Raw genomic sequence first — 26,446 nt, 5'->3', positions numbered from 1 at the left:
AAGGTAATGACTTTTGGCCCTGGCTGGTTGGCTCAGTGGTAGAACGTCGGCCTGGCGTGCGAAAGTCCCGGATTCGATTCCCAGCCAGGGCACACAGGAGAAGTGCGCATCTGCTTCTCCACCCCTCCCTCTCTCCTTCCTCTCTGTATCTCTCTTCCCCTCCCACAGCCGAGGCTCCATTGGAGCAAAGATGGCCCAGGCGCTGGGGATGGCTCCATGGCCTCTGCCTCAGGCGCTACAGTGGCTCTGGTCACAACAGAGTGACACCTGGGATGGGCAGAGCATAGCCCCCTGGTGGGCATGCCAGGTGGATCCCGGTCGGGCGCATGCGGGAGACTGCCTCCCCGTTTCCAGCTTCAGAAAAATACAAAAGAAAAAAAAAAAGGTAATGATTTTTCACCAAAATTTCTATTTCTCTCAAACTTGCAAAGTAAATGAACAAATTTGATTCAAAGAGATAAAATAATTGACTTTTTGGGAGCTGATGTCAAACATCAACCTTTTTTTGTATAACTTCTTGACTTTTCATGGGTTCTTTTGAATTCTGTGAATAATTAATAATTTTACTACATCAATTTTCTTCTGTGTAAAATGAGATTAAATTAGTAGGCAAAATTTAAAGTTATTCTACACACACACACAAAAAAATTTTTAAGTTATTCTAGAATTCCATGTCCTTAATTTTTGGTGTTATTTTATAAATTTCACATAAAATAACAGATTTAAATAATTACATTTAAAAACATATAACTGGTTTTCAATACAACTAATGATAAATAATTCCTAGGAAGCCTAGCTTAAACACTGTTACTTCCAGGCACAATGTTTTATAACTGCTTTATTCTCTACAGACATATTTTTTGACAAGAAAATTATTAGCTTCTTCAGGGAAGGGAATGTCACGTGTTTCTTGAGTATTCTACACTGAGCAATTACAGTAATGTAGTTTTTTTTTTAATGAGCAATTTAATCATAAAATATGGCTTCATAATATGATTTGTTTCCTCTAATTGTTACTTTGGCAAAAATGTTAGAAGTCATTTTTTAGCATAATAATTAAAACCCAGCTTCTATATAATACTTTACACAATTTTTTTCACAGAGCAATTTTTTGTTTTATTAATACTACCTGTTAAAAGATGCACTAAAACCTCAGGGGACAGAAAAGACAAAATTACCATAAGATGAATAACTGAAAACTGGACTGAACTTATTGTGATTGCTGTACAATTTCCACTACACCAAGAGATCTTAACCTGGGGTTTAGGGACACTGCAAAATTTTGCCTATTTGTATACTCAATGTTCACTTGAGTATAGAAAGATTAATTATTTCTCCTCAATGGACTAGTTTTCTTTTTTTTTCTTCAAGAAAATGTGAATGTTTTCATCATTATGTTTTCTAGCTCAGAAAGTCTGAATGAGCATATATCATTAGCTCACATATAATATGGCCAATATTTAATCTATCGCCTTTCCTGTCAAATCTGCTTCCTAACCTTATTCTTTTACTTCTATTATATCACCACGTTTGTGGTTACTCAAGTTTGAAACTCCTCAGGTCATCTGTGCTCCTGCCTTACACCAACATTTCCAATCACAAATCCTACAGATATCCTTTTATAATCAGTTTTATAATCCACACCTCTTCGTATTTCTAGGCATATGCCTTCATCTGAATTATTTCAACAACCTCCTCACCTACATTCCTGACACCTCTCTCTATCTGGAACACTAGTCTAGTAGTGTATACCACTGTATAGTACAGCGTATCAAACCAATATACTTAGAAAAACAAACAAAATATACGTCCTACTGTCTACGACAAATAGAGCCCAAATTTTTGTTTACTATTTAAAAACCTGCCACGAAATAACTGAACTTAAATTTCCAGGCACGTATTTTACAATGATCCAGCCAAACACACACATCATTGTGTTATAAACTTGCCTTACACTTTCTTGATACTTTAGTTCATGGGTCCCCAAACTTTTTACTCAGGGGGCCAGTTCACTGTCCCTCAGACCGTTGGAGGGCCGGACTATAAAAAAAAACTATGAACAAATCCCTATGCACACTGCACATATCTTATTTTAAAGTAAAAAAAAAAACAAAACGGGAACAAATATAATATTTAAAATAAAGAACAAGTAAATTTAAATCAACAAACTGACCGGTATTTCAATGGGAACTATGGGCTTGCTTTTGGCTACTGAGATGGTCCATGTCCAGTTCCATATTTGTCACTGGTAGCCGTAACAAGTGATATGATGCGCTTCCGGAGCCGTGATGCATGTGTCCCGCGTCACCAGAAGTAGTACTGTACGTGAGCGATGCCGCGCTTTGCTGCGCTGCCACATACAATACTCCAGGACCACAGGATGCATCCTGTGCTCCTCTCACTGACCACCAATGAAAGAGGTGCCCCTTCCAGAAGTGTAGCGGGGGCCAGATAAATGACCTCAAGGGGCCACATGCGGCCCGTGGGCCGTAGTTTGGGGATCCCTGCTTTAGTCAATCTGTTTCTTCTATTTGAAGTGTTCCTCTCTTCTAGTTATAGTTGTCTCCTAGCTGTAAATACTGACTCAGAGTAAATATTGATACCTATATCTTACTCATTGCTATATCACACAATGCTGTGTGCAGAGCAAGCACTCAAAAATATTCACTAACCAATTTTAAAACTTACCTTTGAAATAAGTTGTTTGAACTCTGTAACTGTTTGATTTAAATAAGCACGAACAGTAATAGGAGCAGCTACAGATTCTGCCTTTAGATCAACAACATGTACTTTCACCATCACTTCTGTCACATTTGAAAAAAAAGAAACATAACTGCAGGTTATTTTTAAAACTTTTTCACATGAGTTATATACTCTTAATATTTTTTCTAATAGATGGGAAAGATAACATTTTTTCTAATTATCAAAATGAGGTATGTTATACATGTATAACACATGTTAAAACTTCTTTCACAATGTGTCACATTACAAACAAAGATATAGAAATGGGCCTAATCAAAAAAGTTCTAGATCTCTTTTTTAAAAATGACAAAAGTAGAAATGGGACTTTAAAAAAATACATCTTTGTTTCCCTATAAAACATAACACCCCTGTCAAATTTATTAAGCATATTAAAAATATATATCCAGAGTTCCAAAATACATACCCAAACTACAACACTAAATACATATAAATAACTACAGAGTGCAAAACAAACAGTAAAGGGGGACATAGCAGCCCTACTTGCTTTTGAACCCTTATTAAACCATTCAAGACCTTGTTTATAATCAAAGACTTTCCTCAAAAGAGTATTTTCTGTATCCTACTAAAAATTTCAACAGAAAAACTGTTTTGTTTTAAAAGTTTTGTTTTTTCACTTAAAATCTTCATATTACAATTTAACACCAACTCCACTTGTTTTCAAGAGATCATATATAACTAAACTTTCAGTTATCAGAAAAATAAATGTTCTTCAATCACTACATTTAAGTTATTATCTAGCTTAAGTAGTTTAATCTCTTATATGTAGTACTGTATATGTCAATCCTCAGTTTTTTTCTCTGTGTTGCTAATCTAAATCTGACAAAATATTCTCCTAAAGTCTTGATTATTAATGAATAAATGCAATTATTTATAAGTTTTACAATTCACATGCACAGAGTTCTCTTTCTAAAAAGTAGTTTTAGCCCTGGCCGGTTGGCTCAGTGGTAGAGAGTTGGCCCAGCGTGTGGAAGTTCTGGGTTCGATTCCCGACCAGGGAACACAGGAGAAGCCCCCATCTGCTTCTCCACCCTTCCCTCTCTCTCTTTCTGTCTCTCTCTTCCCCTCCCGCAGCCAAGGCTCCATTGGAACAGAGTTGGCCCAGGCACTGAGGATGGCTGCATGGCCTCCGCCTCAGGCACCAGAATGGCTCTGGTTGCAACAGAGCATCGCCCCCTAAATGGGCATGCCGGGTGGATCCCAGTCAGGCGCATGCGGAAGTCTGTCTCTGCCTCCCTGCTTCTCACTTCAGAAAAATACAAAAAGTAGTTTTTAGCCTGACCAGGTGGTAACACAATGGACTGAGTGTCAGCTTGGGATGCAAAGGACCCAGGTTTGAAACCCCAAGGTTGCTGGCTTGAGTATGGGCTCATCTGGCTTGAGCACAGGGTTGCTGGTTTAAGCAAGAGGTCACTGGCTCGGCTGGAGCTCCCAGTCAAGCACATATATGAAAGCAATCAATGAACAACTACGGTGCCATAACGAAGAATTGATGCTTCTCATCTCCCTCCCTTCCTGTCTGTCCCTATCTTTAAAAACAATAACAACAACAACAAAAAATGTTTTATCAAGAGCATTTGAGATCTTGCTCCCTGACATCAAGGTTGGTTCAAATAAACTCTTATTTTAAAAAGAAATGGTTTTATTGCCGGCTCATGTTATTCTGTGACTGTAGTTGCTACTACCTAGCTCAAAAATAATCTGCAAAAAAATGCTCCAAAGAAATGCTTTACAAATAGGGCAGTCTGACTGAGGGAGCCCTTGAAAGAACATCACACTTCATCTACTTTGGAAAGAGGAGTCTTCATTAAAAAGGAGGTGTACAGAGTCCATGGAGGAACAGAATTCGAAAGAGAAGAAATTTTTGTTAATTCAGCTTTTTGGAATAAAAGAACATAAACGTGATTTCTGATTAACAATCAACACAAGGGAATTAGGGTCAAGAAAACAACAGTAAGAAATTGGGGGGGGAAATTAAAACATTTTGATTTTGCCCTATTTGTTATAATATAAATATAGTAAAAATTTTGTTACATGTCTAAAAAATTTTGGACATGTAACAACTGTCTTTAGGAATGACTGGGTAAAGCTAGGGGCATGGTATTTTGCTTTCCAGATCAGTTTCAAATTGAAAAAAAAAAACCCAAAAATGCTTCCATACTGAGAAATGTGACAGATTCAATAAAAACAAAAAAAGCTGAAGTCCCTGAGACCTATAGAAATGGAGAATGGGGAAAAATTAAATATGCTGGCAATAATGGGTTATAAAACCATTTTTTCCTTTGTTTTGAGAGGGAGACAGACAGGGACAGACAGGAAGGAAGAGAAGAGAGACGAGAAGCATCAACTCATAGTTGCAGCACCTTAGCTGTTCACTGATTGCTTTCTCATATGTGCCTTGATGGGGCGAAGGAGGGGGGCTCCAGCTTGAGCCAGTGACTCCTTGCTCAAGCCAGCAAGCATGAGGTCACATCTACGATCCCACACTCACAAGTCAGTGACCCCATGCTCAAGCTGGTGACCTCGAAGTTTCAAACCTGCGTCCTCTGTGCCCTAGGCCGATGCTCAACCCACTGCATCACTGCTTGGTCAGGCATGAAACCACCTTTTTCTAGTGATAGTTTAAAAAAAAAATCTTTTTAGAGAGGAGAAAGAGAGAGAAAGAAGCGGGAGAGGAGCAGGAAACATCAACTCCCATATGTGCCTTGAACAGGCAAGCCCAGGGTTTCAAACCAGCAACCTTAGCATTTCAGGGTGACGCTTTATCCACTGTGCCACCACCAGTCAGGCTAAACCATCTTTTTCAAGGAGACTCTGAAAAACAGACTCTAAGTCTTTAGGAGAATATACATTTTTTTGTTCCAGGGTCTTCTTTATAAATGGGGAAGGAAAGGGAAGATTATCCAATACCGAAGAAGAGAAATCCCACTCAACACTATAAACTAGACGTTTTGTTGTTATTAAATTTTGTGTATAGGTCTTTGAAAGTAGTCAAGAATTTAATTACAAGCCTGATACTGACTACTTACCAACCTACAGAAACTATCCGAAGAACATTTACAGTATTTTAAGAACATGAATAATTATAATTAAATTCATTTCCATCAACAAAATACAATGAAAATTTTAAGTCCAGTACTACTCAAAATACCGTAAAATTCCTTACCCCCAGGTTTGTAAGACTGAAAAACCTGATCAGGTTTTCTTGTCTCCAAAAGCAGATCAAACATATATGTTGACTTGACTCCACCTAGTAGAAGTCCCATTGGTGTATCTTCTTCCCCTTCGTACGATCGTTCAAGATAATCATGGAACTCATCGTATTTAACAAGGCGACAACAATCCATGGGTATCACCTCTTCTAAATCCATCATCTAAAATAAAACCACCACCAAGAAAAAAGAAAAAACATAATTTTTTTAGTCTGTTGGGTAACTGCACTCACATTTAGAGTTCTCATTTAGAACATCTCTTAACAGGTCCTAACAAACAATAAAATCTCCATGTTTATGATTTGCATAAAAGCTCAAAGAAATCCAAGTTAAAAGCACAACTTAAATGCTATTTTTAAATAACCATATTTCATTATCCCTCAAATCACACAGCCTATGCACTAACATGTTTTAAGGACATTTTTTGTTTAAAAAAAAGTTAACATTCTAAACTTTAGATGGACCACTAAGCTAGAAACATAAGGGGAAAACTACCAACTAGAACAGGCATGGCCAACATATGGCCTGTGGGCTGGTTAATGAGTTTATGCAGCCTGTGATTAAATTTTTAATATTCTCTGCTACTTTAAAATCTCAGCTACTCAGAAGTGGAAGCATCCTTGATTACTGGAAACCGAGATATTTAAGAAGATAGTGATACGCGGAAAAGAATTCCGCATGTGACTAATCTAGGATTAACTTCCAATAATTGATTGAATGGATTTGTGATACTTTTTTTTTTTAATTCCATTATAAAGATTTAAAACTTTTGTACTCGTCTGTACTCGATATGAACTGTTTGACGTTTAGTGGCGGCAATGTGAAACCCACATTCTTTTAGGTGGAGTTTGCCAGTGCACACCCAAGGTCAAACAATTCGTTATTTTTGTGGTCAAGTTTGCTGAATCAAGTGGCACTGTAGCATAGACAATAGCTGCAGTTGATAACTGAAAACGTGTCCAGGCTGTTTGTAAAACGAAATAATTGTTTTATTTGTGATATAACCTCTTCAAGCTCATTCTATTAATTAAATATTGTTTCGATTGATTGCGATACAGTTTGGATATTTAAATGGTATGTAATTATATTTTTATTAAAATAAATTTTTATTAAAATAATATTGTATATTAAAATTTTTTCACTCATGTTTATTCATAAACAAATTACATAATAAAATTTTGTTTACTTAAACTAATTGTTTTTGTATTTAACATTTTTTAATTTGAATATTTCGTCCGGCCTGTGAAAAAAGTTTTCTTTCTAATCTGGCCTGGGGGCAAAAACTGTTGGCCACGCCTGAACTAGAACATGCATCTTTTGTTTTTTTTTTAATCCACTTTGGAGAACTGGTAACTCCCTAAGTACAGGAGGACAGCATGCCTCATAGAGCTACCATACAAGCAGTAGCATCTGTGTCTCCCAAGTGCTGCTCATTCCTCTTTGGACCACCTCCCTTCAATACTAGCCTCCAGGATACCTACAGTTCAGGGAATAGACATTCCTATCATAAAATTGCTCCCTCTCCCAAGTCACTAGTATATAGTATGCCCTGGATGCAACATAGAAACCTCATTTGGCTGTGGCCGGTTAGCTCAGCAGTAGAGCATCAGCCCGGTATATAGAACTCCTGGGTTTAATTCCTGGTCAAGGCACACAGGAGAAGTGACCATCTACTTCTTCACTCCTTCCCCTTCTTTCTCTCTCTCTTTTTTTCTCTAGTTGACCCCGAGGCGCTGAGGATGGCTCCAAGGCCTTGCCTCAGGCACTAAAATAGCTCAGTTGCTGAACAATGGAGAAGTGGCCCCAGATGGGCAGAGCATCAGCCCCAGACAGGGCTTGCCAGGTGGATAGCAGTCAGAGCGCAAGCAGGAATCTGTCTCCCTGCCTCCTTGCCTCTCATTTGACAAGGGGAAAAAAAAAAGAAACCTGTTTTAAGTTTTGCAATTGTGACTTGAAAGAAAAACATGGCCTGACCTGTGGTGGCGCAGTAGATAAAGCATCGACCTGGAAATGCTGAGGTCGCCGGTTCGAAACCCTGGGCTTGCCTGGTCAAGGTACATATGGGAGTTGATGCTTCCAGCTCCTCCCCATCTTCTCTCTCTGTCTCTCTCTCCTCTCTCTCTCCCTCTCTGTCTCTCTCTCTCCCTTTCTCTCTCCTCTCTAAAATGAATAAAATTAAAATAAAAAAAAAAAAGAAAGAAAAACATGTCCTCTACTCAACTTCGCTGACCTCTACTCACCCTCACTCTCATCTTCAAAGATGAACTCTATTTTTGGGACATAAGACTGATTTATTTCTCTGTTCTGTTTGCTTAATTCTTTATGTTTGTAAACTGTTACTTCCTATTTTTAAGACAATATTTTTTTCTTCCTGAATTAAAAACTGATGGAATATAAGCTCCCTTACTGCTTGCTATCACTGATTGACCTTACTGTGTAAAACTGTTTTAAGACATTTTCTCTATTTTAGTCTAATCTGATTGCACTATGGTTTTGCAAAAATGGTACCTGCATATTTAAAGGATTTTTACTTCAATAAGGTGAATTCAAAGCCATCCATTCATCAATTTTATTGTTTGTTCATTTACTTACTCATTTACATAACCATGTAATTTTTGACTCTCCTATATACCAGTCTAAAGTAATGAAAATGCAATTGTGAACAAAACCAGAACACTCTTGCCATTGTAAGTGCTAACAGTTTAGTGAGGAACAGTGATGTTAATTAAAATAGTCACATATCAATTTTTAATACTGATGTCTACAAAGAACCAGGTACCTAATACAAAGTAGGTCTCAAACTTCAGTATGCTTAAAAATCACCAAAGGTACTTGCTTAAAATGCATAATCCTGGGCACCAACACAGAAACTCAGATTCATTTGGCAGGAATTAGTTTTTTATAAAGATTTTATTTATTCATTATAAAGAGGGGAGAGAGAGAGAGAGAGAGAGAGAGAGAAGGGGGGAGGAGCAGAAAGCATCCACTCCCGTATGTGCCTTGACCAGGCAAGCCCAGGGTTTTGAACCGGCAACCTCAGCGTTTCCAGGTTGACGCTTTATCTACTGCACCACCACAGGTTAGGCAGGAATTAGTTTTTTAATAGGAATGCAATCCTGGTGCAGGTTGTGCTGAATCACACTTTGAGAAACAATGTCAGGTTTCTGTGTATTATTTCCAGTTCCCTCGTTGGTTCTATTATAATTATAATATAATTATAAAGTAATGTAGTATGCAGTTTTTTTCTCTAGGTAATGACTGTTTAATTTTAGTCAATGATATTGTTTATAGAAAACAGCAAAAATATTTGTCAAGTCTCACAAATGACAGAATAATCTGGTTAAAGAATGCTTCATATTCTATTTGCCTTTCAAAACCCACTAACACCTTACCACTATTCTTAGAAAATGCCAACTTGTATTCTTGCAAGTCTCTAATTTCATTTTATGCTTCTCTATTCTGATTCAAGACAATCCAACATAATGTCCCTTCTTTCAGTTTCCTGGTCATGCTAGTACTTCCTCAATTCAGTCTTTACACATGCAGTCACCTCTACTTAAAATATTCTTCCCCAACTTTTCACATAGCTGTCTCCTTCTCAGGGTGAAAGTCTCAAAATAAATAATCCCAATCAACTACTGGTTTGCTTTACAGCATCTAAACAGTAAAACATTTGCAAATTTTACTGTTTAAATGTTTTTTGTTTGTTTTTATCCCCAATGGATTATAAACACAGTGAGGTCAGGGAGCATGTCTTGTTCACTCTGGTATCTCTAACATCTCATGTTGTCTTATTCACTCTAGTGCCTCTAATGTCTCATATAATAGACACTCAAAAATATGTTAAATGCATGTAAACAGATAAAATATTTTTTGAGGAATTTCACAAAACCAACTATGTTTCAAAGAAGAGGTATATAAACCATCCTTTTAAAAGATAAATGATTTAAATGGGCTATCACTGTTATTACAAGTACTTATATTACTACTAATAAAAACTTGAAAATATCTTAATAGTGTTACATCTATGATATCAGTAATTAAATGCTAACAATTAAACATACCTTGTAAGCCATTTCTACTGCTTCCTTTAATGTTTTATCCTTATGAACTTCCAGTTTATTTTCCATCATTACTTGTTTAACAGGATGCAAACAGAATAATTTTATCTAGAAATTGTAAAATATCATCAATTTAGCAGATCTTAAGTCAAAGCTTAATACTTCTATAGACAGCACCTTTTTCCTAATTGTTAAAAAACTATACCATCAATTTTAACAAGTATATTTCTTTTTAAGCATATATCGTAATTTATATAATCATTCCTCTAGTAATATACATTCAGGTTTTTTCCAATTTACCCCTAGTTTGGAAAACAGTGTGATAAATGTCCCTGTGGTAAAAATTTTCTCATTAGTAAATATTTCCTTAATTATATATATAAAATAATATAAATTTGCATCAAGTTCTTGATAAATTCCACTCAATATCTAGGCAAAAATTTTTTTATACATTTATTCTTTTTGTAGCAGAGTGTGACAATGTTCATCTTATTGTAACCTCACCAGCACGAAGTATTATCACTACATCTTAGTGCTCTCTAATGCATACTATAAAATCATATCTTACCTCAATAATATAGTTGGTTATACTGCTTAATGAACATGATAGTATAAGTATCTACAGAATCAGCCCAATTAGTTAGCTATGAGAACTGCAGTTAAGCAAACATCAGTAGCACTTTACAATTAAAAGTAAAATTATGAAACCTAACCTTGCATGTGTTGCGCTCAATTTCTCGTTGCCTCTTTTCTTGTTCTTCCAATTCTCTTTCTCTCTGCACCAAATTTTTAATATGTTCTGGATATTCATCTACTTCTAGAAATTCTATTAATAATAAAAACAGGGTAAGACAGTGTCACTGAAATTGAGCTTCCTTTATTTAATCTGTTCTACAACATTCACACTGTACATATAACTCTACTAAAGCTCTCATCAAAATATATTGTAATTACATAAATCTCTCAACTTGAAACATGAGCTCCTTCCAGACAAGGGGAAAGAGGTAGTTAATAATAACACATAGTATGTCTCCTATTTTAACAAGTCGTCTTTATCCATAATAGCTGTTTGTTCCAGGACACCTCTATGTAGATTAGGGTTTTTAGAATAAAAAAGCTTCTTTGCAACCCAGAAATAAAACTATTTCTAATTTCAAATCACATTATCACCATAAAATTAAGTGAGTCTGGGCAAGTTTCCTTCTCTAGAGTTTGGTTTCTTTAGCTTTTACCAACACCTACCCCATAGTTATTACCCGGGATATACTAAAATATAATAAATGCTGTTGCTGTTGCTACTGTTTTTGTTCTCAAAGCTGTCTTTTTATCAAAGAATTTCATATATAACTCAAAGTATTAAAAGTGACATTATAAGATGACACTGCTTAATAAAGCCAGTGATTATCAAGCATTAAATGAGAACAATTTATAGTTACAAAATCTACTGATCTCAGAAATACTAATTCTAAAATATTCCATGATGTACACAGAGCGCCCCCTGGTGCTTCATCACAAATCTAGAGCTAGGGAGTAAATAAGGAAAGCTGAGTATTCTGCTCTAGTGGAAATATCTGGAATGCTGGGTGCCAAAGAGGCCTATGAACTAAATCCTGGGTCTGCCTTCAGTACCTCTGACACTACACAAGTTCCTTTTTAGGTTATATCAAATGATTACATCTACTCCGAAATCTTTGTTTTAAAATGACTTCTTGTTATAATTACCTTTCTTTTCATTAATTCTATAAGTAAATTATTGAAAAGCCACTATAAAAGACCCTGGACTGTGCTGCTGCAGAAAAGATAAATAAGTCCTAAGTCCTGTGTCAAGTGACTTCACAATCTAATGAAAGCTTACAAAAATGTAATAAAATGTACAGCTTAAAATCGATTTATTCCTAGTATGGTAGTTTCCAAATAAAGAACATATGTTAAAATCAGTAATAGTGAATATATTATTTTAAATATGAAAAGAATACAAGCAAACACAGCATCTGTGCATATATAACTATGTTCAGGCACAAGCACACACCTCTACCTATTTGTGATACAAATTCAGAGATAGCAAGTAAAAACAGGAAGGAGCTGCAATTTTTGGAAAGTAATAATTAACAACAACAAAAAGACAACCGCACATGCTTTGTATACAGAATTATTTTAGGGAGTTGTTAGTAAAATTAAAATATAATAAAAAAGGCATACTAGACTCATAAAACTTTACTTGCTTTTTAGGCAAACAGCAGATATTTAATTCTAGTTCTGAAGAAATTTCCAGAGTGGTAAGTGGGAAGTTAACTTCATCTAGGGTCCCCAACATATTTAGATACTAAATACCCAAAACAATTATAATAGGAAAAATACCCAATAGCTAAATTTGAGTTTTTACTATATTATCTCATTTAATTTTTATAACAACCCTGAAAAATACTATAATTTTTTCCTACTTTACACATGTGGAATGTAAGAAAAATTAAATAACTTGGTCTGGAACATGCAGCTGGTGAGTTATGACTGTTGCACAGGTCTAGAGGTTATCGTCATCACTAAACCAAACTGCACATAATACAGTCTTACTGCAAATAATAACTGGTTTACTTAATCCAGAGTAAGTTTTGTTCCATAATATATTTAAAAACTTCATTTTTTTTCTCAAGTGTTTTTACCAGTTGGTATTATCTCATTAGTCTTTATAATTAATTATTCAATGCATAAAAAAAACCCTAATTGTTCTATCAGTTAAAAGTGGTTATCTGAGCCTGACCAGACAGTAGGACAGGGGATAGAGCGTCAGACTGGGAAGCGGAGGACCCAGGTTTAAAACCTGGAGGTCACCAGCTTGAGTGTGGGATCATAGACATGAACCCATGGTCGGTGGCCTGAAGCCCAAACGTTGCTGGCTTGAAGCCCAAGGTTGCTGGCTTGAGCAAGGCGTCACTCGCCCCCGGTCAAGGCACATATGAGAAAGCAATCAATGAACAACTAAGGAGCTGCAATGAAGAACTGATGCTTCTCATCTGTCTCTCTTCTTGCCTGTCTGTCCCTCTTAGTCCCTCTCTGTGTCTCTGTCACACACACACACAGACACACACACACACACACACACACACACACACAGAGTGGTTATCTGGGTTTGCAAAACTTGCAAAAGAAATTAGTTTATACTGCAGATTAGAATCAAATAATTACATGTTAACATACTTGCATTTCTTGCTGGGTCCTTCAGTCTATATATCAGCATATACGCATTTGTGGAGCTAGTAGACATACAAAAAGATTAATGGAGACAAAAGTAGACTGTAAAGATTCTATTTTCTAGCATCAAATATTTATTTAAAATGTTTTTTGTTGTTTCAAACAATTAAAAAATCATGAAACTGTTTTCAAACAGGTTAAAATTTAAAACATTCTAGAAAAAAAATCTACTTTGCTTTTACTGATACATTTATGAGAATATTCTGTACCTCCTCTTAGTAACATAGGAATCTTAAAAAAATCTATGTCCTAGAATGATTACTATAGTTAAGTCAGGAGTCAGCAATAATTATTCTGGAAAGGGTCAGATAGTAAAAGTATGATCTGTGTTGCAATTACCTAACTCTGCTGCTGTGGTGGAATAGATCAACATACAATATTTAAACAAATGAATATGGTGGTGTTTCAATAAAACTCTATTTCTAAATAGTGGATTTGGCCTATGGGTTGTAGTTTGCCAACCTCTGGGTTAAACCTTTAAATGGTGAAAAATGTTGAGAAGCTATAATTAATTTGCAGACACTAAAAATCACAGTTATTTACCTTGCAAAAGCACTGGAGTAATACCCTCTGCTTCCTGAAGATCCACCATGTGTTTTCTTAATGTCCTCTTGTGTTATCTAAAAAATTATTTAATTTTGATAAAAATCTGCAACACCATTACCTTTACATCAATATGTAACCCAACTTCTAAACTCAGAGTTAAATGGATCACCCAGATAACAATCATAATTAGTGGCTACTAGTGACCAATCAGAATTAGTGCTCCTAATCATCCTACATGAAGGCTCAGGACAAGGGGAAAATTGGGAGTCTCTCTGGAAACACTCAGTAAACCCCAAACAAAACCAAACCAAGAAATAACAGTAATAATAACAAAGCAAGAAATTTACTGAAAGCAATAATAAAACACTAATTTGGTATGTGTCTTAAAATGCTTCACTGGACACACTCTCCCATTTCAATAAACCCTGTTATCGAAACATCCCTTCTCTTTTTTTTATAATTATAATCTTAAAAAAAACAATAAACACTCCTTACCCTGCTGACATGTTGATCATTGAAGCTGTACCACTGATCATCACTGAATGACTTTATACAAGCATAATAATGACCACCAGCAGCACTCCCTGAATGAACCATAACGGAGAAGAGCTCATAGATCAAGGAATTCTAAGGGAAAAAAAATAAAGGTAACTCAAGAAGAGGAAAAACACAAAACCCTTATTTATATATTTCCTATTTGCTATTAATATATAGTGAAGTATATCATGTTAGTTGTCTTATACATTTATGGTAGGTTAACTTTCCTCTAAGATAATTAAAATGGCAAGTAACCATATAATTTTATATATCACAAGTTTTTTAGTAAGTGTATTCCCCTTCGCATTTTAATTATGATATAATCTCTAAAGCTATGCATATCTAAAATGTAATTTATTGATTTGTGTAAAAAAGAAAATAGTCTAAAATTTTAGAAATGCCAATTATAAGACTATTCTAAGATGTGCAGTTAAGATAAAAAAATATCAAATAACTTTTTTATTCAAATAAGATTCTATTTCTGCCTGATTGGTGCTGGCACAGTAGATAAGAGCACCCACCTGGGACACTGAGGTCCCAGGTTTGAAACGCCTGAGGTCACCAGCTTGAGTGCAGGTCGTTGGCTAGAGCACAGGATCATCAACATGATCCCAAGGTCCCAAGGTCACTGGCTTGAACAAAGGGTCACTGGTTGGGCTGGAGTGCTCCCCCCCCATCAAGGCACCTATGAGCAATCAAAGAACTAAAAGTGACACAAGTGAGTTGATGCTTCTCATCTCTCTCTCTCTCCCTTCCTCTCTCTTTTTTTCTATAAAAAAATATATGTATATTCTATTTCCTTTACAAAGGAACTAAAGCAGATAACAATATGGAACAATTATTGTATTTATGTAATATCTGTAATACAGTGACCTACTGATTTCATCTTTTAGGTATGCAGAGCTGGTTCAACTTTAGAAAATCAATCTATGTCAGCAATTTTCAACCTTTTTCATCTCTTGGCACACATAAATTAATTAACAAAATCCTATAGCACACTAAAAAATATATTTTGCCAGTCTGACCAAAAAAAAAAGGCATAATTTTGATTCATTCACAATGGACAGCTATTGTTGTGTTAGTTATAGTCAGATTTTTATCTGACAATCTAAGGAAAGAGAGGTCAGGGTCCCTGCCTAAATAGTCAAGGTACTGGACGTTTAAAAAATTCGTACCAGTACACCATTTGAAACTGGCTGATCTATGTAATCCAGGTTAAAGAAGAAAAATTATATGATCATATCAATTGACCCAGAAACAGCATCTGACAAAACCCAATACCCATTCAAGTTTAAAACTCAACAAACTGCGAAGAGGAGAACCTTCTCAATCTGATAAAGAACATCCACAAAACACCTATAGTCAACATCATACTGAAAGATGAGAGACTGAACATGTCCTTCGTGAGACTAGAAACAAGGCTAGCATATTCTCTCCCACCACACCTATTCAACATTGTAAGGAAAGCCCTACCTAGTAAGACCAGGGTAAAAAGGACATAATTGTCTATGCCAGCGGTTCTCAACCTATGGGTCGCGATCCTGTGTTTTGGTCGTTGGATCCCTGCCGGGGTCGCAACCCACAGGTTGAGAACCTCTGGTCTATGCAGAAAAACAGGCAGAGGGTTGGATTTTGCTCTTAAGGCAGTGTACCAACCCTTGCTTGAATGTAATATTCTTTATACTAAGTTATAATGTATCCTCTACATTATTCATTTCATAGTAATTTACACTCATCTATTTTCCCTGAAATAAATAGATCATTTTAAAAGGTAAAGGATGATGATGGTGATAATATTGGTATTGGTCTAAAATAGATCTATGCAAGTGAAATTCCATTCTCAAATATGGCCTAAAAAAGCATGTATATGCAATATGACTCTAAGACTGAGCTAGCAATCAGTCTTCATGCTAGTGATTCATTTCACACCATGCTCAAGATATTCGACCTGTAATTCTCCCCTCAATAAAGCAGATTATATAAATGAGAAAGAAACAGTTTGATAAAATGTTAAAAATCACTGACACAGTGAGAAAAAAGATTTTCTCCTAGAGATCATCCAGTTTTGTAGTTTTAAAATTATAATCCATGGAACTCGAACATTTTCTGAAGTGTCCTAAGGGCTGTCATGGGGTTGCGGGTGGGAGTGAGAGGTGGGGATGGGAAGAGGAAGCAGACTGAGGGCTTTATCTTTCCCTCAGCGTAACAAGATCAGTCCTATTACTAACTGTTTCCTATAGTGTTCTATAGACAGAATTATAAAAACCAAAAAATCTAATGTTTTCATTTGGCTATATGAAAGAACTCTAAGATATAATATGTAGTCTTGCTGCAACTTAAAAGGCAGAAGTCCTGATTACTAGGACCCCTTCCACACCATCACCCACCTTGCCTACATAATCACAGTTCAGTCTTCTAGAAATTAATGCCATCTTTAAGTAGTTTTTCATAAGTTTAATTATAGTTACATAAATGCATAAGAAAACAATACCTTAAAAAGTTTTAATTTTCAAAAATTAAAAGAGAACTTTATTGGTCACACAGCCATATATATATATATATATATATATATATATATATATATATATCAGCTCAGAGATTACATTGTTCTCTCTTTCAACTAAAACCCACAAACTATAGAAGGTACCTTTTCAAGACCAGGTTTTGAAATCTTTTCAGTTCCACTATTGCTTTCAAGGCAGATCCCCTCATCAACACCGTCATCATTGGAGAAGTCATTGCTCATTTGATCACTGTGACAACTGCCTTCATTCTCCGCTCCACTGTCAGTGCAACTTTCTGTCTGAGGAGATTTCTTAATAAAACATAAGCATCTTACAATTACACACTAATTAAAGGAAAAATATATACTCAGGTAAAACTCCACGTGCTTCTTCTTCACATACCTTATTATTAATGAAAATATTTTATTTTAGTTTTTCTTAAAAAGTGACTTTAAAAATATGAAACCAACAAACTACATTTTAAAAGCATTCATATTAATGTACTACTTAGAAATCCTAAAACAACTCTTTCCCCCTTTTCCTTTAATATTTTACACACATATCTAAAAATGTTTTTATTTAAGTAATTTAAGAATTATTCTCTAAGGTATTGCATAGACATTCTTGAATTAACCAAGCAATATAAAATAAGCACCAATTTTTTTTGCCAAGAACTTTGCTGTAGGGGCTGCATCTAACGTATAATCTTCATCCCTTTCGTTGTTAAGGAAAAATGGAGGCAAAAACCAACTTCAGATCTCTATACAAAGTCCAAAGAGATCATTCCTGAAACTCCTTTGTCAGAACATCTCTTTTCTTCTCCCACACAAATGGACTTAGAACTTCCTAACTGTTCCTGTCAAACCTATATTTAGGTTTTCTTCCCTTAGAAAAGATTCCCTTTACAAGAAATGTATTAGAAACATACAGAAGACTGAAGTAATAATGATCACTCAATCGGAATCCTACAGTGATTATGTCTCCTTTGAAAGTTGAGCAATACTTTGGGTACTTTTGTTAAGCACAAGTGTTTGAGATATTATTTTAAATTAAACCTTTCAAAATGTTACCTGGTCTTAGGTATCATTCCATGAACATCTACTTTATCTAAGGCGCTCCCTTCTTATAAAAGCTGTAAGACAACCAATTATTATCCTTACTCTGCAGACAAGGAAGATGAGGCTCAGAAAGACTGCTCTTAGTACTTAACAGCAATAAATAAAATTTGATGAATATTTAAAATCATATTTGAGCTTCTCTGAAAAGGCATTTTTATAACTATACTAATCAGTTTCAATCAGAAAGAATGCTTCAGAACAGTTTTGAGAATAATAAAAATTTATCATTCTAACTATGTTAAGTAGTTATAAATATTCCCCATAATAAAATAAAACATTAAAGAGTTTTCAAAAAAAATATTGTGGGACATTATGAATCTTTTACTGGATAAGGAGAATGAAACCAGAGAATTCAAAGAGGTCAATGAGTGGAAGAAATTGATGAGTTTTACCTGTTCCAAGTCCTATTCTCAAACTATTTAAATAATGTTTTAATTAAAACAAACTAATTAGAAAATAGAAACTGGAGAGTGAAGTCAGAGAAATGGCGGCGTGGGACATACTCCCGATCTTTCCCCTTGAAATTTCAACAAATTCTACAACTATACACAGAGAAAAAAAACCTCAAATGAACCTGAAATATACACACATCAGATAGACAAAGGTATGACTGCGCAGGAAGGTGGGTCTAAGATAGAATCTGCTCACAGAAGAAAAAGAATGCCAGTGGACTGAGTCTTTCTCTGTCCTCATGGACCTAAGGGAGGGAGGCACTGCTGGCACACGTTGTCTCACAGCTGGAGCTGGGAGAAGAGGAGAGTCTGGGGGGAAGAAGCTGAGAGATAGGTGCAACAACCAAGAATGGGAGCAAAGCAATTTCCCGGTGTCTGCAGCAATCATGACTGCAGGCATTGGGCGCACACAAAGCCCATGGCGTGCTCCCAGAACTGTGTGTGAATAGTTTGTAGAGATCAGCCCATGGGGCACAGGGGCACGTTTGGTCTGCCCACCCGACCAGTAGAGTTTATTTAGCCTTGTGGCGCCAGACGTCCTTGATCTGTGATCTGTGCTGCCACCCGCTCTGAAGCTCTGCACTGGCTTGCCGGGCAGATAGCGTGTGTAGGCGGGAATTCCCTGATCTGCGATCTCTGCCCAACTGTTCCCAAAATTCAGATGGCTTGTGGCAAGCAGTCCCTGCCCTGCCAAGGGCTATGCTTTGTGTGCTTAGAGTGGTATCGGAGGAGGGACTGGATTGTGTCACCCCAGACTCCCCGACCAGTATTGCTCCCCTTGCTGTGTGAACAGTGGCAGTAGCGGACCAACATCAGCGGGGTTTCCAGGCTACTCTCTCCTGCGAGAGATGTGGGTGCCTGGGTGCTTGATCCCCTGCTCTGCTGGGGCATAGGGGAGGGCTCTGGAGGACTCCCGGTTGGCCACTGCTAGAGCCATAAAATTGCAAAGCCTTGACAAGCCTCTCCAACCAACGTGACGGCCCTGCCTGCATCATTAGGACAGCTACGCCTCAGCAGATTTCCACCCAAGAATCTTGCAGAGGCAAACCTTGTAGTACAGCACCGCCTACTGGAAAAAGGAGTAAGTTACCACTCAAAACTGGAAGAAAATATTTTTTTTCCTCTTTTTTCTTTTTCTGCTTTTCTTTTTCTTCCTTCTCCTTTCCCCACGTGAACTTCATTATCCTTAGATGTTATACTTTTTATTCTTGATTTTTGCAAGGGTTTCATTTCTGACACTTTCTCTTCTTTTTTTAATCTCTTCCCTTCTTCTATCACTTTATTTCTTTTCCTTTTTTTCCCTTCTCATCTGAATGTCATTTTTCATCAAATTATTATATTTTAGACTCATACTTCTTTTTGTGGCGTTTTGCTTTTTACTGCATTTAAAAATTTTTTTTTCAGTTTCTGCTTTTTATTATCTGTAGTTTTTGTCATAGTTATTATTTATAGATATTTCATTTTTTCACTGTATTTTTTTCTACTTTATTTTTTATTTTTCAGTTACCTCGTTAGGGTTATTAACAATACCACCCACAAATGGCATCAAGGAAAAAGAAATCAAATATGAATATATAAGACAGAGATGTAGCTCAGATAGATGATGAAAAATCTCCAGGAAAAAAATCTCAATTACATGGAAGCCTTGGAGCTTAATGACAGAAAATTCAAAATTGAAGTTCTAAAAATACTCAATAAGATACAAGAAAACAATGAAAGGCAATTTAGTGAGCTCAAAAAACAACTTAACAAAAAAAATACTTCACTAAGAAAACTGGAATGATAAAAAAGAACAAAACAAGGATGAAAAACTCACTACACAAACTGAAAAATGAGGTAACAAGCTTAGCTATTAGAACAGGCCAGATAGAGGAGAGAATCGGTGACATTGAAGACAGGTAACTAGAAATACCACAGAGAGAAGAGACTCACAAATTTAAAACAATGAGAAATCCCTACAAGAATAGTCTGATTTCATCAGAAAGAGCAATATAAGAATAATGGTTATATTAGAAGAAAAAGAGAGGGAAAAGGGAATGGAGAACATATTGAAACAAATAATCAACGAGAACTTCCCAAGCCTGTGGAAAGTTAGAGCCTTAAATCCAAGAAACAAACAGAATGCCGAGTTACATCAACCCAAACATACCTACTACAAGGCACATCGTAATGAAATGATCACCAATCAATGACAAAGAATCCTCAAGGCAGCTAGGGAGAAGAAGAACATAACATATAAAGGAAGGCCCATTAGGCTATCATCAGATTTCTCAGCAGAAACTATACAAGCCAGAAGAGAGTGGATTTCAACATTTAAAGTACTGAAAGAGAGAACTACCAGCCAAGAAAACTATATCCTTCAAAGCTATCTTTCAAATATGAAGGGGAAATGAAAACATTAACAGACATATAGAAGCTGAGGGAATTTATCACCAGAAAACCCCCACTACACGAAATACTAAAGGGGTGATCTGACCAGATACAAAGAACAAAACAAAACAAAACTACAAGTAAAAATTTTAACAAACCCACAATAAAAACAAGGATAATCTGTGACAATAATATAAAAGGGGAGAGTTTGATAAAGAACAGCAGCAGCAGTAGCAAAGGAGGATGGAGTGCAGAAGCAACATGAGATAATGGACTCTAATAAATACGATAATTTTTCTTTTAATAACCTAATGGTAAACACCCCTGATAATACCACTACTGAAACATATAGCTTATAAAAAGAAGAAACAGAAGATAGTAGTATGGAATACCACCAAACAAAAACAAATAACAGAAAAACAAAAAAGAACCAAACAAGACACAAAGCTATCAGAAAGCAGTATATAAAATGGCAATAAGAAATCCTCAAGTATCAATAATTACACTAAATGTAAATGGATTGAACTCACCAATAAAGAGGCACAGAGTAGCAGATTGGATCAAGAAGCAAAAGTCAACAATATGCTGCCTTGAAGAAACACATCTAAGCTACAATGATAAAAATAGATTCAAAGTGAAAGGTTAGAAAATGATTCTCCAAGCAAATAATATCCAAAGAAAAGCAGGTATAGCCATACTCATATCTGACAACGCTGACTACAAGACAACAAAGGTAACCAGAGACAAAGATGGACATTTCATAATGATAAAGGGGACATTGTATGTAGAAGACATAACACTTCTTAATATATTAGATATGCACCAAACCAGGGGGCACCAAAATATATAAGACATCTACTAACCGATTTAAAAGAACAAACCGAAAATATATAATCATACTTGGAGACCGCAATACACCATTAATGGCTTCAGATCATTCATCCAAAAAGAAAATCAATAAAGAAATAATGGTTTTAAATGAAACACGAGAACAAATGGACATAATAGACATCTACAGGACATTTCATCCCAAAATGTCAGAGTATACATTATTTTTTCCAGTGTACATGGCATATATCAAGAATAGACCATATATGCTCTGCCACAAAACTAACTTCAACAACTTCAGAAAGATTGGAATTATACCAAGCATATTCTCTGACCACAAAGCTTTGAAACTAAAATTCAACTGCAAAAAAGAAGTAGGAGGGGACAGAAGTCTTGGCGGCCCCTGTGGAGGTCCGAGCCGGCACGCAACCCTGCCTGTGGCACAGGTGCACCGACAGAAGCAGTGGAAGCTGGGTGACCTTGGGGGTAGTCTGAGTGGGTGTGAGCAGGTCCGGCTGCAGAGGTGGGAGATGCAGCAGCTGCTAAGGAGGTCTGAGCGGGATGCACAACGCCCCCCCCTCCCGCGTGCGCGCACCGCAGACCAGCCCTCAGCAGCAGCAGAGGCTGAGGCAGCCCCAGAAGCGGTCCGAGTGGGCAGAGGCGGAAGCTACAGTGGACACTGCGGAGGCCCAAGCCCATGCACAAACTTGCCCACGGCACAGGCCTGCCCTCAGCAGCAGCGGAGGCTGGGGCAGCCTTGGAAGCAGTCCAAGCTGGTGTGCATAGGCATGCATGAGTCCGCCTGGGGCAACAGAGGCCGCGGAGGCGGGCTGACACCGGCAGCACCTGACCCCAAATGACCCAGGGAGCAACAGAGGCAGCGGGTTGGTGGACAGGCCACACAACAGGAGCACAGGGGCCACACCCACTGGACCCCTGTGAATAACCCTACTGAGTGCTGAAAAAGAAGAAAAAAACAAAATAAAATAAATAAAAAGTCTGGATCGAATGACAACTGAGGCTAAGGAGCAGGCCACATCCAATACCATACCTAATCACTGAATTATAGTACTGAGCCCAACAAGTAGCCAGCAATAAGAGGCAACAGAAAGCGGATCTCAGGGGAACTTGAACTTTTAAAGAAACTTGCCCCCGGCCAAGAGTAGATAAAAGAAAGTCTAGGAGTACAGCTGATATTTACAATGGCACCTGGGCCCAGCAGAGGCAGCCCCAAGATCTGGATCACCTGTAGATCCAAAAAGGTTGGTAAGAGCCAGTCACAGGCAGTGACCTTCACTGATCTGCACCAGGCCCCAGACAGGGAGGTACAGGGCAGGCACATTCAGCGGCCAGATACAGAAAGCACCAGTTTAAGACCTAACAACCCTTGTTAACATGGAAGCCTAAGGAAGGATTCTTCACACCTGACCCAGCTAAGACATAGAAAACGCCAACACAAACAGCAAAAAAGAACAGTGATAGTAGATAAGTAGCCAACAGCGGATTACAAACAACAGCCAAGGCCGACCAAAGAAGACCTAGAAATAACACAACTGAAAATTGGAGGCAGACAATACCTACTCTAGATTTAGCTAGCTTTACAAACAACACACCCCAACAAGGAGTGTATACACAGACAAAATGGGAAGACAGAGAAATGCAATCCAAATGACTCAACAAGAGAAATCCCCAGAGAAAGAACTGAGTGAGATAGAAATAACAAAAATACTGGATGCAGAGTTTAAAATAATGATTATTAAAATGCTCAAAGATCGTAGAACAACAATGGATGAACACAATGAGCACCTAAATAAAGAGATAACAAGCATCAAAAAGGACATTGAAATAATAAAGAAAAACCAGTCAGAAATGACAACTACAATATCAGAAATAAACACTACATTAGAAGGAATTAAAACCAGGCTGGATGAAGCAGAGGACTGAATCAGTGATTTAGAAGACGATAAACGAAAGCATGGAAGAAGAGCAGCAAAAAAAAAGAGAGGCTAAAAATGTCTGAGGAAACTCTAAGAGAGCTCTGTGACAACATGAAGAGAAACAACATCTACATCATAGGGGTTCCTGAAGAAGAAGAGAAAGAATAAGGGATAGAGAGCCTGTTTGAAGATATCATACCTGAAAACTTCCCTAAATTGATGCAGGAAAAAGTCATACAAGTTCAAGAAGCAAGACATTTCCATTATAGAGAAACCCAAAGAAACTTACACCAAGACACATCATAATTAAAATACCAAAGCTAAGAGATAAAAACAAAAAATACTAAGAGCTGCAAGAAAAAAAAAGTCAATCACCCACAAAGGAGCCCCCATAAGGATGACATCCGACTTCTCAACAGAAACACTTGAGGCCAGAAAGGAATGGCAAGAAATATTCAAAGTAATGCAGAACAAGAGCCTACAACTAAGACTTCAATATCTAGCAAGGCTATCATTTAAAATCGAAGGAGAAATAAAAAGCTTCCCAGACAAAAAAAAAAAACTCAAGGAATTCATTACAACCAAACCAATGCTGCAAGAAATGTTAAGAGGCCTGTTGTAAACAGAACAAAAGGGGAAAAATATAGTAAAAGAGGAATGTAGATTTAAAGAATAAAATGGCAAATTAACAACTACAAATCAATAACCTTAAACGTAAATAGATTAAATGATCCAATCAAAAGACATAGGGTAGCTGCATGGATAAGAAAACAGGACCCATACATATGCTGTTTACAAGATATACACCTCAAAACCAAAGATACATACAGATGGAAAGTAAAATGTTGGAAAAAAGTGTTTCATGCAAATGGAAATGAAAAAAAGCTGAGTAGCAATACTTATATCAGACAAAACGGACTTTAAAACAAAGGCCATAGTAAGAGATAAAGAAGGTCACTGATAAAGGGAGTAATCCAACAGGAAGATATAGCCATTATAGATATCTATGCACCTAATATAGGAGCACCTAAATATATAAAGCAGACTTTGGTGGACATTAAGGGCAAGATCAACAGCAATATGATAATAGTAGGGGATTTCAATACCTCAATAACATCACTAGATAGAGCCTCAAGAAAGAAAATTAAAAAAGACAACAGCAGACTTAAAGGACATACTAGATCAATTGGATTTAATAGATACCTTCAGAACCTTTCACCCTAAAGCAGCAGAATATACATTTTTTTCAAGTGCTCATGGTAAATTCTCTGGGATAGACCACATATTAGGGCACAAAACAGGTCTCAACAAATTTAAGAAGATTGAAATCATATCAAGCATCTTCTCTGATTACAATGGCATGAAACTAGAAATCAAGTACAACAGAAAAACTGAAAAATACTCAAACACTTGGAAACTAAATAGCATGTTATTAAATAAAGAATGGGTTAACAATGAGATCAAAGAAGAAATAAAAAAAATTCTTAGAAACGAAAGAAAATGAGCATACAACAACTCAAAATTTATGGGACACAGCTAAAGCAGTCCTGAGAGGGAAGTTCATAGGATTACAGGCATACCTCAAGAAGCTAGAAAAAGTTCAAATAAACAACTTACCCCTGCATCTAAAAGAACTAGAAATAGAACAGCAAGTAAAGCCCAGAGGAAGTAGATGGAAGGAAATAATAAAGATCAGAGTGGGAATAAATGACATAGAGGCTAAAAAAACAATAAAGAGGATCAATGAAACCAAGAGCTGGTTCTCTGAAAAGATAAACAAGACCAATGAACCTTTAAATAGATTCATCAAGAAAAAAAGAGAGAGGACTCAAATAAATAAAATTAGAAATGAGAGTGCAGAAATAACAACTGACACAACAAACACAAAATATTGTAAGAAAATACTATGAAGAACTATATGCCAAAAAATTAGACAACCTAGGTGAAATGGACAAATTCCTTGAAACATATAATCTTTCAAAAATAAATTAGGCAAAATCAGAAAACCTAAACAGACCGATTACAACAAATGAGATAGAAACAGTTATAAAAAAACTCCCAACAAACAAAAGCTCTGGGCCAGATGGCTTCACAGGTGAATTCTACCAAATAGTCAAAGAGGAACTAACTCCTATCCCTTTCAAGCTATTTCAAAAACTTCAAAAGGAGGGAAGACATCCAAGCTCCTTTTATCAGGCGAGCATAATTGTGATTCCAAAACCAGGCAAAGACAACACAAAAAAAGAAAATTATAGGCCAATATCTCCGATGTATTTAGATGTTAAAATTCTCAACAAAATATTAGCAAACCGGATCTAGCAATACATGAAAAAAATCATACATCATGACCAAATAGGATTTATTCTGGGGAGGCAAGGCTGGTACAATATTTGCAAATCAATCAATGTGATTCATCATATAAACAAAAGGAGAAAAACCATATGATAAAATCAATAGATGCAGAAAAAGCATTTGAAAAAAATCCAGCACCCATTTATGATCAAAACTCTCAGCAAAGTGGGAATACAGGAAACATACCTCAAGATCATAAAGGCCATCTATGACAAACCCACAGCCAATATTATACTCAATGGGCAAAAATTAAAAGCAATCCTCTTAAGATCAGGAACAAGGGAGGGGTACCCCCTTTCACCACTCTTATTCAATATAGTTCTGAAAGTCCTAGCCACAGCAATAAAAGAAGAAGAAATAAAAGGCATCCCTCCAAATTGGAAAAGAAGTAAAACTACCATTATTTGCTGATGATATGATACTGTATATAGAAAACCCTAAAGCAGGGTCCCCAAACTTTTTACACAGGGGGCCAGTTCACTGTCCCTCAGACTGTTGGAGGGCCAGACTATAAAAAAAC

General features: G+C 36.5%; 1 protein-coding gene across 3 annotated transcripts in view; it reads right to left on the bottom strand.

Moving 5' to 3' along the window:
* USP47 (ubiquitin specific peptidase 47) overlaps positions 1–26,446 on the bottom strand; it is a 124,839-nt gene that overhangs the window by 17,077 nt on the left and 81,316 nt on the right. For 2 of the 3 annotated variants that reach the window (XM_066250968.1, XM_066250970.1), the window contains 8 exons: positions 17,013–17,180; positions 14,324–14,455; positions 13,826–13,902; positions 13,229–13,284; positions 10,747–10,859; positions 10,037–10,141; positions 5,927–6,134; positions 2,689–2,804 (listed from right to left, as the gene is read on the bottom strand). In XM_066250968.1, the coding sequence (XP_066107065.1) occupies positions 2,689–2,804; positions 5,927–6,134; positions 10,037–10,141; positions 10,747–10,859; positions 13,229–13,284; positions 13,826–13,902; positions 14,324–14,455; positions 17,013–17,180 (975 nt within the window). The remainder of the gene's footprint in view (positions 1–2,688; positions 2,805–5,926; positions 6,135–10,036; positions 10,142–10,746; positions 10,860–13,228; positions 13,285–13,825; positions 13,903–14,323; positions 14,456–17,012; positions 17,181–26,446) is intronic. The other variant, XM_066250969.1, reaches the window with a different exon arrangement.

Source organism: Saccopteryx bilineata, chromosome 1 (genome assembly GCF_036850765.1).
Source record: "Saccopteryx bilineata isolate mSacBil1 chromosome 1, mSacBil1_pri_phased_curated, whole genome shotgun sequence".
In the NCBI taxonomy this organism is placed as follows: domain Eukaryota; kingdom Metazoa; phylum Chordata; class Mammalia; order Chiroptera; family Emballonuridae; genus Saccopteryx; species Saccopteryx bilineata.
Note: the sequence above shows the minus strand (reverse complement) of the source record. Positions and strands in the feature narration are given on the sequence as shown.